This window comes from Crotalus tigris, unplaced genomic scaffold, assembly GCF_016545835.1.
Source record: "Crotalus tigris isolate CLP2741 ecotype Arizona unplaced genomic scaffold, ASM1654583v1 scf7180000018784.18638703518:1950463, whole genome shotgun sequence".
Lineage (NCBI taxonomy): Eukaryota > Metazoa > Chordata > Lepidosauria > Squamata > Viperidae > Crotalus > Crotalus tigris.
In genome coordinates this window covers 277,817-298,119 of record NW_024097199.1, presented here as the reverse complement: position 1 = coordinate 298,119, position 20,303 = coordinate 277,817, and the positions used below count along the sequence as shown (strand labels likewise).

At 36.5% G+C, this 20,303-nt stretch overlaps 1 protein-coding gene across 6 annotated transcripts in view; it reads right to left on the bottom strand.

Annotated features, from left to right (window-relative positions):
• KLHL32 (kelch like family member 32) overlaps positions 1-20,303 on the bottom strand; it is an 83,622-nt gene that overhangs the window by 24,223 nt on the left and 39,096 nt on the right. For 5 of the 6 annotated variants that reach the window (XM_039356066.1, XM_039356065.1, XM_039356063.1 and 2 more), the window contains one exon: positions 10,200-10,415. In XM_039356066.1, coding sequence (XP_039212000.1) covers positions 10,200-10,415 — 216 coding nt within the window. Of the gene's footprint in view, positions 1-10,199; positions 10,416-20,303 lie in introns of those variants that run through there. The other variant, XM_039356067.1, reaches the window with a different exon arrangement.

Genomic DNA, 20,303 nt, shown 5'->3' with positions numbered 1-20,303 from the left:
GCATCTGGAACCAGCCGAAGCCTCCAAACCATTTTACAGAGGAACATTGCTAATAGAAACAAGTCTTTCAGTTTCCTATTTTTTTATGCCTGAAGCTCTGGTGGAGACCTACCTGACGAAAACAACAGAGCATGCTTTAATAGAGGCTTTTTCTCAAAGAACAAGATCTTTATTTTTTTTTTGCCTGATTCTGCTCCCCCATGGAATGCATATATTAATTTTTAATAACTATTATCTGCCTCTCTGAATGGGACATAGGATCAGATGGGCAGAATTTCTCTCTCTCTTCCTCTTCCCCACACCCGAGTTTCACCACTACAGAGAGAAAAAAATCATGTGGCTTGCAGGAGCAATTGTGTGAAAACTTTTCATTTTTTAAAAAAACTGCTGTCCCTGTTTTCGTATTACAGATACAAGTCTACCATCTCACAAAGATCCTTCGCAATATTCAGAAAAACATACTATTATTTAAAGCAAAATACCTTCCACAATAATTTTTGACATTCCTATTCTACAGCATGAAACAAAAAGCAAAATAAGACTGTGCCCGACACAGATGATAAATAACCATAGAAGGGGGAAAAAATTAAAAGGAGGAGGAGGGAAGCAGGGTTCCACTAGATCCGCTGTGGCTTTAAATATAATCTACGGAGCCGAAGAAGGGAAGCAAAGAAATAAAAATAAAAAAAAAATTAAGAGCAGAGGAAGCCACAGTGAAGGTCAGGGAGTGAAAGAACTTCCTCAGGGCACAGAATAAATTAAATCCCAAAGAAAAAAAAAGTGATTTCCAGAGTGCAAGGCACAAACTCAAAATGACAATGATTGGCAGCCAAACTATATCCATGCAATATCGAAGGCTGCACGTTCTCATTTACCTCAGTGTAGCCAGCAAGCGCCCATTAAACATCCGTCTGATGCCCAAATTAACCTTCTTGGCAAACTGAAAGAGGCACAAACTATCATAATCAACCTTTCATTATCACAGCAGCCTCTAGTTAAAGGGTCAGAATAATTGTGCCATCAGAGCCCTGATTGTTTTCAATCAACAGACGGCTGGAGTGACAGCTCCATGATGGAGTAGTCTGATGAAACCGCACCAGGCCTAATCAGAGCAGATGAAAGGAAGGCATGATTGGTGCAAATGAACAGCCGTGCCTCTCTTTTTCATTTACAATCTGAAATTACTCTTAAATTTACAGGTTTTTCCCCCACCCTCCCCTCCTCCTCGAGTACCTCAGAAAGAATATTTGACTTATTATGAGTTCTGACAGTGCAGAGTTATAAAAACACAGGTAGGATTCTGCCTCCTCCCCTTGCTCCAAGTGCAGGCTTTAAGTGCGCCTTCAGCATAATTTCAGCAAAACCCAGTCACAAGATAACTGACTTCCAGTGACCTCACCTTGCCGTGATGTTTGATTAATCAGGCAGTTTATTTCAGCCAACGGTTTTCACAATGTCAGGAAAGTTTGGAAAATGGAAAGGGAGCAATAGCAACCAGAATGACTGTGCAAAGAGCTCTGCAAAACATTTTCTTCAACAATACATCTACTGCCACTCTCAGTGTTAAAGTGATACATTTATGATGTTTTTTTCTCTTCTTGGGGAAAAAATAAAAATAAAAGCCAAGAACATTTCTGGAATACACACACAGAGACAAACATACCCATATTTTTATTGGTGCTGCTGATTTCAGAACTACATTCTTACTTAATCTATTATGAATTAAAACCAACAGACTAAGTGATATTCTTAATTATGAGGAAAGGAGAAGGGAATATTCCAGGCATTGTAGAGTAGAGTAACTAACCCCATACTCCAGCTCCTAAACTCTCTCAGCTAGTTTTGCATAATTCTACCACTTTGTTTCTCAGATTCTAGTAACTATTCAAATAAAAGTGCCAAAGGCAACCTCATTTTGTCACTGAACAAAGTAGGTGTTTTAAGTGGAAAACTGCAAGACACCTTTATGTTCTTGAGTTGCATCACATACATCTAACCAATCGTATATCCCCACAGTACATCAGCATTCAGGACACTGCAGCAAAACAAGAGGCTTAGCAGAGGAGATTAATTTGTATCTGAAGAAAGGCAAAGCAGAGAAAGAAGGATCACGCTAATTCAAAGAGCCTCATATTTCATAAATTTACTTCCAGTTTGTACCTGCCCGGCAAACTGAATTTATTTCCATGTCCTTTTACATGCACCTACCCTTAATTGTAGCTACAGCAATATTAGTGTGCCTCCAGGCTTATTAACTACTGGAAGATATGTAAATGTAGCAATGTTAAGTGGGCATGATCCAGTCTAATTTAAATATGCTTGAGTCCCATTAGTTTCCATGGGAAGCCATTAAGAGTGCAATTCACTCTTTCCCACTGAAATCAATGGAACTTAAAGATGCTTAGCTTTGATTTGATTGTGTCTAGAGGAAATTATTGTGTAGCATGTAAAAAAAAAAATTCCCATGATCAAAGATGCTTAACAGATCACAGCAGAAACAGCAATAGCAATAAGCAGTTGTATATAGCTGAAGAGCAGAAGATCATCCTTCAGCAGTATTACTGACCTGCTTTGTATTGTATTCCATGTACCAACCGTTTGAAATTCTTGCAGTGATCACTAGCTGTAGTGTTATCAGAAAGACAGCATAATACAATGAAGCTATAATACCACGAAAAATTTTGTTTCAAGTCTAACTTGTGTTCTATATTTAAAAGCTTTCTGTGGTGCTCTTCACCTCTCCAAGCTAAAAGTGAAGGGAAAGCAACCAATGCTGTTTGGAGAACCAGCAACTTTTTATTTTACTGTACTTGTATATCCCCTGGGTCCTTCTTATTCTTTCCAAAGCAACAGAAGTTTGGAAAAAAAATAACGTAAAGAGTCTCAGAACTCTTGCCAGTCTGACAGTCTGTCCATTTCCCCCTCAGGAGGCTACTTTTCAAATGAACAAATACAGAACAGAATAGAAGGAGGCAACATTTGTGTGGTTGGAGAAATCAATCAAAGACAAATTGCGTTCAGAAATGTAGATCAGTCCATTTAAAAACCACCAAGTACACTTATTTCTCAGACTTATCTCATAAGCTTGTTGTGAAGTTAAAAAAAATGGAATGGGCTCAACTTTTGCAGAAAGGAAAGGAGACAGAACACTACAAATAAGAATTATTTTTCCTCCTCTAATCAGTTTTTTTTTTAAAAAAAAAAACATGATCAAAGAGCTAACAGAAAATCATAGGGCACTTTATGAATTGCCCAGTCAAGGACTAAAGCTCAGCATCATAGGAGATTATGCAGCTACAATTACATTGCTTTAATTTTCTAATCAGACAGTTGTAATAGCCAATTGGGGATCTGCTTTCCTTAACATTTCAGCACACAAGATGATTATCACAAGGCTATAGTAAAATGTTCCTTTTGGTAGAAAAATATGTCCCTGTGTTCTAAGGTTCTTACAACAGATTGCATTACAGTCCAAAATAAAATGCTTTGAATAAGACTCTACAAAGTTAAAAGCCTAGTATCCCATCCCTGGGCTATTCTTAAAGTTTAGCCAGAATATCTGAAATTCATTTATTCATTCAGATGGCACTCTTTCACAGCAGAAATCTGGATCATGCCCATCTTGTCAGATCTTATCAGATGGGCAGAAGTAATCGGAGACGAGTGATCTCACAAATTTATTTATTTATTTATTTATGAGACTTATATACCGCTTTAAGTGCAAGCACTCTCTAAGCGGTGTACACCAGTAAGCAAATAAGCAGCACGTTGTATTGCACCTGGAAGGTCAGGAGTACCTTCTGCAAAACAGTGGGGTTCCATGGGAACACTAAGGTATGACCATAACTGCTCACGTTGCTGCATTCTAATCTAGACCATGTGAGTAGTTGAAGGGCAGCTCCATGTTGAACATTTTCAGGTAATACAGATCAGAGGTGGCTAAGGCATGAGTGATACTGCAATGGATGCAACTGGCGTAAAAGATGGATTTGTACAAAATTTATCTGAACCCCCAAATGCCACCTGTTCTTCAGGAAGTTGGGGGGGGCTTCCAAATTATGCATTAGATCTGCCTGGATCAGTGCAGTCTCATTTAGAGCCAAAGATGGAAACTCCCTGATTCCAGATGGTCCCCCCCCAACCCACAGCTACTTGGTTGATTTTGCTAGGATCTTGAACCAATCACCCCATCCAGAATGCGGGGGGGGGGGAACTCTCAACATGAGATGAGGGGCTAAATCTTGAAAAAGAGACAATCTGATCAAGAGCTAAATTAAGCCACTGTCCTTTTGAAGCACCTAAATTTAAAAAAAAAAAACTCCACCTCAAATTCTAAAAAATATTCCTTTTGAAATCAGGCCCTTTGATTTTAATGAATTTTTATTTACTGTATATACATTCAGAACCCCAGACCAAAGTAGAAAACCACACAGCATATGTTAGTTACACTCTGATATTCAGCCTTGCAGGATAGAGGAAGCACACCAAAATAGGGACATTTCTGAATCCTGGCAATGAATCTACATTGACCGTTCAAATATGGTAGTTATCCTAAATGAAGCAAAACAGTGCATTTCAGCAATGCTTGGTTGACCTGTAAAAGAGACAATAAAAATCAAAAGGGGGGCAGATTTTCTTTTAACTATCACTTAGTTATAAGGGTGTATGTGTTCAAAAATAAATATATGAAGAACCTGGAAAGAATATCCTATTATGTCAATTTAAGCAGGAGAACACTGCTGAAATAATTTTTAAAAAATTATTATAAAAGATATAAAACAATTTTATCTGTGAAAAAGGTTAAAGGGGATTGCATAAACTGTATGCATGCTCCCAAATCCATGAGACAAAATATTAAGTTCTACCAATTTTATGAGGTTTCAAGGAGTGGTACCTTGAGAGGTTAGATGCAACTAAATCCTAACGAAATCAAAGACTTTTAAAAATATCTTGAATATCTTATGTTGAAGCTGAGCTACTTCATTTTTTTCCTTCAGTGCTGTAGAAAATGAACAGGGAGACCTCTAGAACAGGGGTCCCCAACCTCCGGTCCATGGACTGGTATTGGGCCGCACCATGCCAGCAACCGGTCCGCACAAACAAGCAAAGTCCCATTCGTGGGATGCAGGTAGCACACAAAACCACACACTCTCCTTTCTGCGGAAAAACCTTTCTCCACAGAACCGGTCCCTGGTGCCCAAAAGGTTGGGGACCTCTGCTCTAGAAGACATATTCAAATGTAGTCATTGTGCTAATATTGTTAACTACTTTCTGTATATTTAAGATTATAGGATTACTATCTAAAACCAGCAGAAGAACATACTGTAATTCATTATGTCAGAATCACCCAGAATCAATCAAAATACAGATTAGGAATGTATGCAACAGGCCAACAGTTTCTGGTGCAACCAGCCAAAAGACACTGAACAATTTGTTACATTTTTATGGTTTTTCTGCATCAAAAAATAAAAGTGGAAGCTAAGAATGTAGGCCTACCATAGAATTGCAGAATAAAGACACATTCTGAAAATAAGGATTTCACACTATGACATATCTGGATCTATTCTAAATTCAAAATAGCCAAACATATAGTTAACATATGAAACAAATTCAAATCTTGTCCTTTTAAGTTCTTATTTCCAAACTCATCATTCCCTAGGGTACCATCCTTCAAATTAGCTGTCTAAACCAAAAGGCAAAATGTTTTATGTCAACACAATAATACATATTCAATAAAGTAAGGAATAAGTGATCTAAGGTCTTTCAAGTATTTTGGACCATAACTCCCACGATTCTGAACACCCACACAGAGTGTCTTCATGATTTGACTTCCTGTCTTCCTACAAACTTCTGTGCTTCAGTCTTTCAGTGTTGCTTGCTTGCTGTGCTGTTACTTCCTTCTATTTCACTCTCTTCCTAATGTTTTCTATTCAACAAAATCAAGAACTATTCTAACAAAGTATATTTCCAACAGAGAAAGGAGGAGGCAGAGGAGAGAGAAATGTCTTGTTCCCAAACCAGGCTTTCCTCATCTAGGATGGTCTCTGAAGTATAGCTATTAGATTGTGAGAATTTTTTTTTTTTTAAATCACATCATACAAGCCACAAAACAAGAAACCACAAGAGGAACTATTTTTTGCCACCTCAACCTCTGTGTATATAGTATAAATCCATACTTTTCAATTGAAGTGGGTTTCTGTGTCTGCACCACATAATGCCCTAGATTTAACAGCTGTTGATAAGAAAGACAAAATTCTGGATAATGGATGCTGTAATATCTGGAGACAGTAGAAGAGAAGACAAAGAAAGGAAGAAAATAACAAAATACAAAGACTGCAAATAGGAAGTAGAACAACTGGGGTAAAAGAAAATAAAGATACTACCAGTAGTAATAGGCACCTTGGGTGCAATCCCAAAACAACTGAAGTACTATTTGAATACCATTGGCATTGACAAAATTATCAGTAAATTGCAAAAGACAGCTCCACTTGGAACAGCTTACATCCTGCTGTGATATCTTTAACAACATCTGTCTATCCCAGGTCCTTGAGAAGGATTCAATAGGCAGATAAATCCAGTCTAAACATCTGGCTGATTATGCAACCAACCAACAATATTAATAATATTTTAGGCTTGCAGAAATTTATTAGCCAGAATTCCCAAACATTTAGAGTGCAGTTGATACCCATCAATTTTTGTCTGTCATGAGGTTTTTGCAACAGACAATCCTTGTTATAGTCCATCTATAGTGCTGTGAAATTGCAATAGGTTTTAAGATTGTCCTTTTCTTCCTAAATTATCTTACTTCCTGAGCAAGACTTTGAAAATTAACATAAAGGAAAAAAAATATGTTGTAATTTTCTACATTGTGTTCTCTAACTGTGATGTTAAACACAGCAAGTCCTAAAATATTTTTATAAAAAGATGTAACCTTTATTGGGTCACAGTCTGCAAGGTGATATGCCACTGATATCTGATTTTGAAAACGAGGCATTTGTGTTTTCATCAGAAACAAAACCATTAGTGTATAAGAATTCAAGTATACTAATGCTGGCATTGTAACATTTTCTTATATTCAAATTCTACCCAGAATTTGTTTTTAAAAAATGTTATTTCAACATTTACCAAGTTTTTAAGCATTAGCACTTGTTTATTGGCTCTCACAGATAGGGGACATTCCCTGGCAATGTAAGAACCATGAGACTATCTACACAAGGATCATGTGACTAGAACTCCAGGTTAGCCACAATCCTATCTGTTTATAGCCTGGCCTTACCAGTATTCAAGATAAATATTTTTCTTCTAAATTGTTCAGCCTGTATACTGAATATGAGTCATCATTTCAGTGACAAGAGTGTAGGAATTATTTATGCCTAGACAATATTGCTATCCACTACAAGCGTCCTGCCCTTGGGAAAAGGAAAGCGCAGAGACACCATTAAATTTGTGGTTGATGCTTATTGGAAGCACAACTAGTGGATGATGCCTTGGGGGAGAATACTAAATCAGAGTTCCTCCTGTTCATGTATGTGCATACACAACATGGCTGCAGCTGGCTTTTACCAACACCTCACCGATTTAACACACGAGAGAAGTATTCTTCACCAGCTTTTCTACTGCTTTTCCACCAATGCCCCCACCCAAATTTGAGCCAGTAGCCCCCTTCCTCACCAATGCCTCTTATCCTGTTGTCCTTTAAGACACAGGATGGGGATTTGTCAAAGTCAATGAGCACTTTATTAAAGGGAGAGTGCTCAGTAATGAACAATTCAGCAATTTAATGAGATTCTGTAGCTCTGGCTCCAGCCTGTATATCAAGTTTCACTTCTCTAAAGCACCCTGACACTAATCCTCTGGCATACCCAATCTTCACCCTGGGCTGAATATTAGATTCTTCCATGGTATATTGCTTTACCATATAACCTTAACAAAAATGATGAACTTAACTACACTCGAGGCAACAGAGCAGCCCTGATTTGATTTTCATGTATTGGGTTGACTGCGAAGGAATTGCTTATTTACTAAGATAAAACAAAAACAGTTACTTACTGCCTAAATTGGCAAATATTTATGTGTGTCTTAATTCATTCTAGAAGTCCAGAAATGAAATTCTGGTTTCATTCATTTTGCCCACAGCAACAGAACAGCTTAAAGATTCTAGGTAACGGCATTAGTAAGGCAATTATAATGACACCTAGAATGGCCAGCGCAGCATTTGCTATCACTCAGAAAGCAGCACTTTTGTCACAACCAAACGCACTATGCGCAATGCTAAATGTGATGCAGCAGAGAAGCACAACTGCAAAAATAGGTATGTGTGAACATGCAGCATGTGGAGGAGAAGCAGACCAGGTCCTCATAATGCTTCATGACTTGGGGCAACGGTCTTGCTACTGCATTTCAGTATAAGACGTATTTCCACGCTTGCATTTCCCACATGGTAAACTCACTTTTTTCCCTTGGAGGTATGAATTTTGCCCTCCTGCTCAAAGTAAGGGGAGGAGAAAATGTGAACTGTTGAATGGCTCCAAAACAATGGCACTGAACTAAAACTCTGCTGCAAGCAGATCTCCAGCAAGCAGTTTCTGCTTCTGTTTAAGATGCTTCCAGGACAGAGTGGAAAGAGATAAGGATCCTCATATATTACTTAGTAGTGCTGTGTAACACTTCAGATTCAAAGGTAAAAAGGTGCTTCAGAGTGCATGCATAGCACCAGTCTGCAACTTCTGAAAGAAGCTGCTCTTTCCCGTCAGGATTATGCAGCTGGCCTCCCCAGCTTCAGCACAATCTCGGAAAAACAATGTGTTTAGTTTGAATATCTACATAACAGAATAACAGAGTTGGAAGGGATCTTGGAGTTCTTCTAGTCCAACCTCCTGCTCAAGCAGGAAACCCTACAACATTTCATCTCTTCTTAAAAACCTCCAGTGTTGGAGCACCCACAACCTCACAACCTCTGGAGGCAAACCGTTCCACTGATTAATTGTTCTAACTGTCAGGAAATTTCTCCTAGGTTGGTTCTCGCCTTGATTAGCTTCCATCCATTGCTTCTTGACCTGCCTTTAGGTCAGGGGTTCTCAACCTTTGCTGGCTGAGGAATTCTGGGAGTTGAAGTCCACAAGTCTTAAAGTTGCCAAGGTTGAGAACCCTTGCTTTAGGTGCTTCATCTACAGAGAGGTACTACCTGCATATTCCCATACGCTCCAAAGCATCTTTTTTTACTTTGAATTTGGAGTCCTGAAAAGCCCAATACTTAAATACAACAAAGATTTCTTACTAAGAAACTCAATTTAGTCAGACAGAGCCTATTTATGTTTTAGCCCAGTTCAGAAATTTGGACATTCCAGAGAATCTCCACTGATTGGAAGTGTGACAGTTATGGGATTTAAGGGATCATGTTGACATGCCAATTTATCAGCCACTTCCTCCAAGATCAACTTCATCAAATTAATTGTTAGAGATATGTATCTAATTCTTCAAGGAAACTGCTATTGATAGTTGTCATACATAGACTAATATTGCTAAATTTAAGAGAAATGAACGGAATATCTACTTTTGGTTGTGCCAAAGCATACTTCAGCTTATCCTGCGTATTTTTCTAACTGTAAAGTAGACTGTATTGAATACCAAGAGCCTCTTATGCTAAGAATGTAAAGATACAAGCTATGCAGCAAAAGCTGAAAATATAATCCCCCAACCAATTAGCTGTATTTGTTCACCCCTGCTCTATTTTACAGCCCTTTCTTGGCATATGAAGGTCTTGAGTATTATCAACCCCTCCCCCCCTTCTGGAACAGTAAAGTTCTACTTGCATTCTTGTCAAAGAGGGGAAGCAGACTTCAGAATGCCCCCTAGTGCTTCCTCGGGGCAATAATTAATTAATATTGCACTAATAATTAATTCCTAATGTTTTTCTTTTATTGCTTCTTGTCATTTGCTCTAGCAATCTGATTTTCAGAAATGCTTATGGATATGCAGTATACATTCTTTGTGTTTAGTACATGTGCTAATTTTATAATAATAATAATACATATTATTTCATTTTCTTTTTCCTGTTTTATTCTGGAAATAGACATTATATTCTACTTTATTTTATTTTATTTGATATAGTCATAAGATTAGTCAATCAATAATTAGTTCCCTAGCTAAGGATATACAATACTGGTCTTCCAATAGTTTAATCATTCTTTGTACATTACCTGCCAGATTTGTTCTTCGCTGAGTGACGTGAGTTGATCACTTTTCAAAACCTCTTGGATGAGACAATATGGCAGTGCCAGGACTTCGTCAGGGTGATTATTTAGTAGTTCTGAGAGATGTTTCACTAAAAAATCAACCACGGCTTTCTCCAGCAGATTGAGGTTGAAGAGATCAGCAAGTTTATAGAGGTCCAAGTAATTAAAGCTATTTAACTCCTGAGCAGATAAAACAAAACACACACCTTGTTTAGGAGGAATGAGAATTTAGCAAAAAACTTAAAGAATTATAGTGGAAGATAACTTCAGATTGAACTACCCTTCTACTTAAAAAGTTGCCCTTCCACAAATAAACATATTTTCAGCATACTAAACCTAGAATAAATTATTACTGCAATTTTATATCATCACTATCTACATCTCATAATACAACTACAGATAGAGATGTGAAAGAATTTGTTTCTATGGATTAAATGTTGGCAATATTGGGGATAACAGCAGATGGAAATGCAATTCCAAAATATTCAAATCAACATTGCTAAATGCTCTGATTTTTTCAACAAAATAAATCTCTTTCGTGTCCTTTATGAGAACATTTGCTGTTCTTTTCTACTCCGCACCAAAAACAAAAAGAATATAAAGAAGAACAACAACTAACCTGAGTTAGTTAGTTTGTTTTGGCGCTCCTTATCAAAGGATAATACCAATGCAATCAGTCCCAAAGAGGATCTTTGTGTTTATATCTTACATAGCACATTACATACTTCCAAAATTCAGAGTTTTCAGAAGCAGAGTGTGATATGGCACATAACATTGTTAATGACATTAATAACATTATTATTATTTTTCAAAATACAAACAACTAGAATAGCTTTCCAATCCTGGTCAATGTGAACAGCTACATTATTAACAGGAATTACCATATTTGTCTTTTTTTAAAAAGCACTCTCAATTGTTATCATATATCATTTTTGTCCCATGTGATATAGCTATGTGTATACTGAAAGACACAATTAAATTAGTAACAAGTACAGTAATATAAATAAAATGTAGAATTTTCTTCAAATATCGATAGAAGGGAGTCATTAAACCTCGCCCTTTGGGGAAAAATGAACACTTTGGGGAAAAATAAATATTATTCCCAGATTAATTTATATTCTGAGAGGATTCCAGTTCATGTATCTGGAAAATATTTTCAGAAAATAAATTCTTTGCTTACAAAATTTTAAAGGTATTCTTCAATCCCAAGAATATCTTTACAAAAAATGCAATTACCAATTAATGAGGGAAGATTCATTTTTCCAAGTCTGGAACTATATCATCCTGCTTACCTATTATCAAGTATTAAATACTCAAAGCCAATAATTGATATTAATATTCCAACTTGGGCAACTTTGGAATATACATATATATATAGTACCTCCGATTAGATGGACAGGATTAGGATCTAAATATATTAGAAGTCTAGTATTTCTGGAAAAAATTATGTCAGTTAGAAAATTCTGGGATGTAATGTTTAAAAAAAGATTTGACTCCCTTTTCCATGCTAAATTAACCTTATGAGAAAACCCAATTTTAAAAATTGGGGAAAAGATGTTAATATGTATGAAGTGGATAGAAGTGGAGATATTGACTTTGGATCAACTGATAGACAATGAATATTAATTCTAACATATTAAGAGATAAATATCATTTATAAGATGTAAGTCAATGGCAATATTTACAGCTACAACTCTGTTAAGAAATTATTTGGACCAGCAGCATCTTCAACTTCTGAGCCACTTGAGATACTAGAATTTGTTAAGTACCTTAAAACTCAAAAATCTACTATTAGCTTTTTATAGATATTTGTTATCAATAAGTCAATCTGATAAGAAGATGCTAAGAAATCTATAGAATAAAGGATTAGAGGTTCCTATAGTGCCTACACCAGGAGTGCCCAAATCAGTCAACTTTAAGACTTGTACACTTCAATTCCCAGTATTCCTCAGCCAGAACTTCCTTCTACAATGGATCTTAAACTACAATTTATGCCACAAAAAATAATATTTAAAATTTGTTAGACTCCATTATGTGAGATAGAAAAGGATTGCCTAAGAGCATTTTGTGGGAGATGAAATAAGGACAATGCATCTTTAAAACATGCTTTTACAATGTTGTATACTTATTCAATTTTTGGAGACAAGTAGTGGAATGTATGTATGTATATATGTATATGTGCATATTATATATCTGTGTGACAAAAGTTAACATTTTCAGAGAATAATATTCTCTTGAATTACATACCTATATATAATGGAATTTGACAACTGGGCAACATAAATGTATTCTGTGCCCTTACTGCAGCTATAAGTCTGACATTGTAACACTGGAAAGAATCGAATAGAATCGAATCGAATCGAATCGAATCGAATAGAATAGAATAGAATAGAATAGAATAGAATAGAATAGACATTTAACAACACCTTGCTTAGCAATGGGTAATTCTGGTCCCAATTGTGGTTGCAAGTCAAGGGGTACATATATTAAAAACCTACTCTGTGTGTCTGTGTGTCTCTCTCTCTGTGTGTATTTGAATCGTATTTACATTAGACATGTATATATAAAATTATAATTGTTAACTGTAATAATGATATATATTATACTTTAATTTTTCCTTTTTTTCTTTTTAAGCACTTTATATGCATTTTTTTCTTTGAGAACATATGGTTTTGTATTATAATTACCTATGTGTTTGTTTTCTTTTTTTGTTATTATTTTAAAAGCAATAAAAAATAAATAAAAACGTTCTTCCCCACATGGTGATGACAATGATTGATGGGGATGATGATTTCATATTAGAATATATCCTTGTCCTTTGAACACTAAAAATGATACTTCTGAATTCTAAACTCTGGAAACGATCAGTCTGTTATAACGGAATTATTGTCACTGTAATACCAATCACTTGTTCAGCTTAAAATTATATAGTGATGCCCTGCTATCCAGCTGATGAAGCTGCATGCCAAAAGTGGCATGCCAAGTTGGTCAGATGCATAAAGCTGATCAGATAACCTACTTTCCAATCAGCAACAAGATTTCTGAAAACATAATGCTAACAGTATAGAAAGTTTTGAAAAGATTAACTTTCTGTAGCATTCTCATACCAAATAGTATATTAAATCCATTGTTTGAAACATGACCTTGCTATCTGCCTCTTCACATCACATTTTAATATATATGAGAGATATATATATTTGTTTTTTTAAGGACCCCAAAAAGTAATTTATTTCAACAATAATACTCTAAAATGAAGCAAATTTCCAGCCACAAAAATTATCAAGAGATTAGAAACTAATCCTAATAAAGAGGCATTGAGGGAACTGGGTATGTTCAGCCTTGAAAAAAGATGAGTGAAGGGAGACACATAGGCCTCTTTCACTATTGTGTTACACAGAAGACAGTTAAGGCATGTTTTCTTTTATATCAGAGAAAAGAATATAGAATAATGGATTTGTTTTTTTTTAATGATTTATATAACCATTGCCACCGAACTAATGAACAGCAACTCTGGGTGCTGACATAGTCTTAAAACAGTGATTCTCAACCTTTTAATGCCGCGACCCCCAACCGGTCGTAAGTCGAGGACTACTCAACTGGTGCAGCACTGTTTGCAGAATGGGACTTTTGGCGGGCTCAGTAGGGCAGAGACAGCCTGGACAATTCCTATTGGCTTTTGAAAGCCAATAGAATTAGACTCTATTCAAGAGAGTCTATTCTACTGGCTTTCAAAAGCCAATAGAATAAAAGGGAATAGCACAGCTAAGGAAAAGGGGGGAAAAATGGCGGACTGCGTTGTTTAGCGACCCCCGTGAAATGGTCATTTGACCCCAAATGGAGTCCCGACCCACAGGTTGAGAACCACTGGCTTAAAAGGATAAAACAAAATCACAAATAACAAAAAAACACACTGCAACAAAAATATAGCACAAGTGAAGGTAAGCCACAAGCATACAGGTAATCCTTGCTTAATGACTATTCAAAGTTACGACAGCCTCACAAGGGGGCTTTGGGGCCTGAAAAGCACTTACAACCATCACAAAATGTCACAATCCTCTCTTGCAGACACATGATTACAATCTGAGTGCTTTTGCACTTTCAGCCAGTTGCCAAGTGCCCCATGATCATGATCATGTGGTTGTCATTTGCAATTTTCTCTGCAGGCTTCCCCAGAAAGTTAATGGGGAAGCTGGCAGGAAAGATTGCAAGCTGCTGCTGCTGCCTGCCGAGAGGACTCCTTCTCATCTCTGGGGGCTAGCTGAAAGAGCTCCCTGCTGATCCATGCCTGCTTGGATCTCCAGAGCCGAAATCCAAGCAGGCACAGAGCTTAAAATCCTTCTCACCTCTGCAGAGCTCCCTGCGGAGGCAGGGGGAAGAAGAGCCCCAAGCTCCGGGCATGCCTAGATCTCGGCAGCTGATCTCCATTGCCAAAATCCAAGCAGGCACAGAGCTCAAAATTCCTCTTTCCTCACCTTGAGCTATCTAGCTTTATAATCCATCTGTACTATCCCCAATCATGTTCCTGCACAGGTCATCTACAAGTGCAATCGATACCAGCCCATTACTGTAATTCCAACTGAAAAGTATCTGCATAATCTCATTCCATTATAGCCAACGGAGATGCAAACTATCTACCTTTTTAGGATTAAAATTGTCCAGGACAGTTTGATGGAGGGATTTTTTTTTTTTTTTTAAGAACAGGACAGACTGCTACTTTTTAAGAGCTGAAGAAACCACTCCATCCCTCAAGGAAATAATCAACACCATCTGGATGTACTTTAAAGCAATTGCAAATATATTCTGGGAAACCTTATTCAACTAGGAGGGATAACTAATCCAATACACAGGTGGCTGCATTTCAGTCACAAGGACCCTATTCACTTCTTCAGGACCATCAAATTCAAACCCTTTCAAGTAACCACGTTAAGCCATGCTTCAGTAAACTCCAATGATTAATTGTTATCATATCATTGTGTTTCCAAAAGGTTTATTGCTGGTTGAAAAGTAGATTAGCTGTATGCATCGTGCCAACTTGGCATACCATTTTTTGGCATGCAGCTTCATCAGCTGAATATTCCACCACATTTCCCCCCCCATTAAGTTACTACCTGGATCCTCCCTACAGTACATTAGCTCACCCAATCCCTATCCTCTTTCCTTTTGAACAAAGGACCCCCTTAACGCCACAAACATTCAACTCATTGATTCATCAGGTTTTCGGGATACAACATCATTCTGTACCCTTTCTCTCTTCAAGATAGCTAGAGTACCAAATTATATTCAGAAATGCCTACCTGAAGTACTGAGGGAATCACTATCATTCTCTATGTCTCTCACTAAGGGAAACAAATGTAGTCCAGACACAACCATTCAACACTGTCCACCAATGCCCACTTTCAATGTGGATCACAGGTCCTATTCTTATTTTCAATCAGGTTTTGGGAATCGAAAATGGAAAACCACGGTGCCCTTGTAAAATAGAACAGTCAACAAATCCTTCAATGCCTCTGAGTTCTGTTGTGGCTTATTAAGAGATAAGATAGCTACAGCCAATGTGGTGGGCCTCGTAGCAACACAAATAAATCCTGTAGTCAGTATACTATACTACTCATGCTCCCAGTGTTACTCAAAACTGTCATTGGGTGCTCATGCCCTCCAAAATTCTAACGGAGGTAGCCCTGGACTTGCCATCACCACTGCCACAAGTAGAAATGGAAAAGCTAACCCAACTAAACTAGCCACCATCACCTGAAGAACACAGTCAGTTCCATCACTGTTGCCAGCACACTACTGACAAATGTTCATCAGATGAATGGCATTGCCTCCAGCTTATCACTGCATAGCACCAAACAGCTGATCAGAAGTCTTTAACTGCAGTAACTCCATTGCTGGTTCACAACCAATTTTAGACAGCCAAGCAGCCTACACTGAACCACAAAGTCATCCAAAGAGCTTTGCTCATGGTTGACTTTCGCATTCTCTGAAGTTAACATGCAGAAGATCTGTTTGGATCACTTCAATCTGGATCATAGTATTTATAAAGATTACATTCAATGGACTGAACGGCTCCTTCCAATTCTAATGTATTTATTTGTGATAGTTCTTTTAGAGAGATGTGTTCCATACATTGAAATGAAAGCCCAAAATTTGTGATAGTTCTTTTAAAGATATTATTTGTTCTGTATGTTACAATGAATGCCCAAAGTTTTGTAGATGTTACTATTCATAAATGAAAGTTCAGGTTATTAACCAGAATGGTTCTTATCCTTGCCTATGTTCCTGTGGACCAAGGATATTCATACAAGAAGTGGAATCTCCTACATATGTTAAACTATTGTACAATTACATTATTATTTAAGTGACATGGGTTGTAACCAGTGAAAACTAGCAACAATTAGGAGTATCTAAATCAGACAAGTTCAGTTTGAATTTAAAATCTGAAATCTGACTTGATTCAGACTGATTCACATTTCAAATTTTTATTTGATAAAATAATGTTAAGTTGTATTGAGGAAGCATCAAAATGCCTCAAGAGTCTTCTTTTTAGGCATAACCTTTCTGAGGAAATTAACCCTTCCGCAGTTTCAGTTGGATATGTTCAAAGGTATCATCATCACAATAATTTTTTGGAATATTGCCCTTCTACCCCTTAAAAGTTAGAAATTGCAAGGATGAGAAAAAGACAGCATACCAGCCTCCAAATTGTCATGTTAGTGTCAGACATCACACAGCCCACCCCTCCACTTAGTCCACATTCACAATGTCTGAGACATTGCATAATCAAAATGCCATCAAGTCCCCATCATTCCTGAATTTTTTTCTGAAAAGATTAAAAAGTACTTGATTCAATGCTAGGAATTGTTTCAAAAGGATTATTTTATAAAACATAATTTGAATCAAATTTCAAGCGTTGTCCAAATCTAATGATCATATATTCCGAAAACCCGGTCTGCAATGGAGTCCCAGCAGTTTCTTGCAACTGTACAATTTTCTGCACCTATTCAGGTAACTTGTTTTAGAGATTCCCAAGCACATTCCGTTGTTCCCTTAATCTTCTACATTGAATCTCCTCAACATTCTGCACTGTCCTCTTTCTCCAACTAAACAGCCAGCAAGCCTATTTCCATTGCCTTATGTTGATCTTCTGCTGCTTTTAGGTAGGATTGTAATACCACAGAAAACTTCAGGAGACAACCATTTCCCCCATTCAATTTTCAAATCTTACACAGAATCACTAGTCTTCAGGCTCACTCTTAAGACTGACAAGTAAACAAGCCCACTGCTAATCATCCATCACAGTCACTACTGAAAACAGGCTATTGCATTTTCAACACTCACATTAGCAGGCAGCATACAAAGACTAGTAATAAATAAACAAGTTTGTGTTATAATTACCTTGCTTACTTTGCTTATAATTAAAACAGAGCATGCAACTAAACTGAAATTGCTGTCCTTATATCCCAACTGTGCCTACTAAATGTAACAAATTCCAAGGAGGGATACTATACTCCCTGCTTAAATCATGTACACGTTGCTCATTTATTTATTATACAAATTAACATTTATTCAGTGTGCAAAGATTACATAATAATTAAAACTGACAATGGGTGTACTATAATTATAATACTGTATTATTACTGATTAGACTTTGCATAGTGCCAACCACCAATATGTCTTAGAGGTTTACCATAAACAACAAAACATACACTTATCAATGTTAATATAACAATTTTCTAGAAATACTATCGAATTCATGGAGCCTTAGTTTTGACTAAACATGCATAAGAATAGTTTACTGAGGAATTTAACAATTGATAAATAATTTTATCATATTCAATTGGCAATTTGAATTAACTACCATAATATTTTTCAAAATATTTCTCCTACTTCATAATGCTGTACGTGTTTTATACATTTACATGACATGCAGGTCCAAATAGGTATGCCCCTTACAGTATAAATGTGTATATACACATACACGTAGACATAACATACACACACAGCAAGAGGGATGTAAAACACCACATAAGATAGCATTATCTCTTATAGCATTATTTCACATTTGTTTTTCCTTTGTTTTTTTTAATCACTGCATATGCTACAGAAAAGGATGTATATCAATAACTGACTGATAAATGAAAGTTAATCACAACCACGCACACAACTGAACTGAGTACAATATACCTCTGTTCCTGTGTGCTGTTCTATAAAAAGGAAAGAAAAACACAAGGAGAACTATGGGGAGAGGCTGTACTTCTTTATGACCTTATTTGAAAGATAAACTCCTTGGGGAAATACAATTTATTCAGATTATCAAGATCCTGCTGTGCAAATCTACAATCTGGGAGCACACTACAGAGATCAAAAAATATTTACTTTATTCTGTTGGGTATAAAAGCTTCTAATGAATGCATAATTAAGACAGAAAAAGTGTATACAGCTTTTGAATTCCATTGCTGAGCCAAGCCATTAATATCGAAGGCAGTTGTTACTCCACCTGCTTTATTTTTGGATTAAAGAACAATTGTATGTCAAGGTATTACTGCTCCATTTCCAATATACGTATAAACACATGTAATTCAGTGGACAATTTACTAAAATTATGTGGAAATCATACGTAAAATATATATAATTTTTCCCTCTGTCCCAAATACATATACGCATGCTTGAAGGTAAGAGAGGAAGAACATAGCATTTTTTAAATTTACTAAATGCAAAATGCAGTAAAAAGAAATTTAAGCCTACAACTGAATTCACAAAAGCCATTTAAGATTCTCTATGATTTTTTTTTACGATTTCATAGAAATGCTTCAGAGAATCAGTCAGTCTTAGTGAAAATAGGAATTGAAACATTACAGCTATATCAACTCTTCAAAGTCTTAAATGTCATTTTACCTCTATGAATAGAAATGCTTTACAGGGTGCAAACCCACGGACACAAAAAGGAATTAGACCAAATGTTAAGTGTTTTCTGGCATCTTCAATTCATCACCATTGGTATTTGAATAAATGTCCTAAAAGACTTAATCTTAGAGACAATGGCAAATATAATGGTATTATTATCCTAGGAGTGCAGTTAAGGATTCAGATGCATCCCTTGCATTCCCATGTTCCCTCTCTTGATTTTTCTTCTCCATTTTGCTTTTGCTTCTCTTTTCAGTATTTGGCCTGTTGTTGCTTCGGTACTAACTATACTTTGCTTTAATTTAGGCACTCCCAAGTGCTTTTAACCTTGATCCCCCTTGTCTCCTTCAATGCTTCAAGAATGCTAGAAAAAGGAAGCTTTCTTTTTTTTTATCATGGTTAGAGAAAAACGTTAGGACTTGGGGGTTCATTTTCCTCCCGCTTATATCTTTCTTCATGTTTAGTATACGCCCATCACAAACCATTGATACGCAACTAATTATTGATGCATACAGATCCCACCAAATATATTGTGAATCCTTCTTAAGTGGTAGGAAGAAGAGGAAAAAGAAGACTGGACAGAGTTTAAACGTCAGTTCCTTATGCCCAAAGTCTTCCTTTCTCCCATCAATTTAACTTTTGCTTAAATATTTCTGAAAGAGTCAATTAAATCCAAATAGTTTTTTTTTTTTAAATGAAGGCAATATTTTGGATTTTTTGTTTTCTATTCAGGTACACAATATTGTTACAGAATACAACATTGGCCTACCAAATAAGTTACTTTTCCTTACTAAAAGCAAAATAGATTATTGTCTCTATTTTTGATCGCTGAAAGGGGTAATCAGTCAAAACTCAGCAAAGATCTGGAAGACTTGTGAAGATGAACTTAACATTTTCCCATCTTAACCTCTCTCCATATCTTTTGAATGGGAAACAGGATTTTAAAAATGAAGGCCACTCATTCTTCAGAGATGTCTCTGAACATGGATAAAAACCAATTTAAAAAAGAATTTGTTCATGTGGGTGGATAGGCCTAGAGAAGCTGATATAAATTTTCCTCCATTCCATTTGAAGAGCTTAAAGAGTGACATGTATCTGCTATTCATATTTCTCTTCTCTTGCATTACAGCAGCAAGTCTCCTCTTTCAGGTCACGTCTCCCACA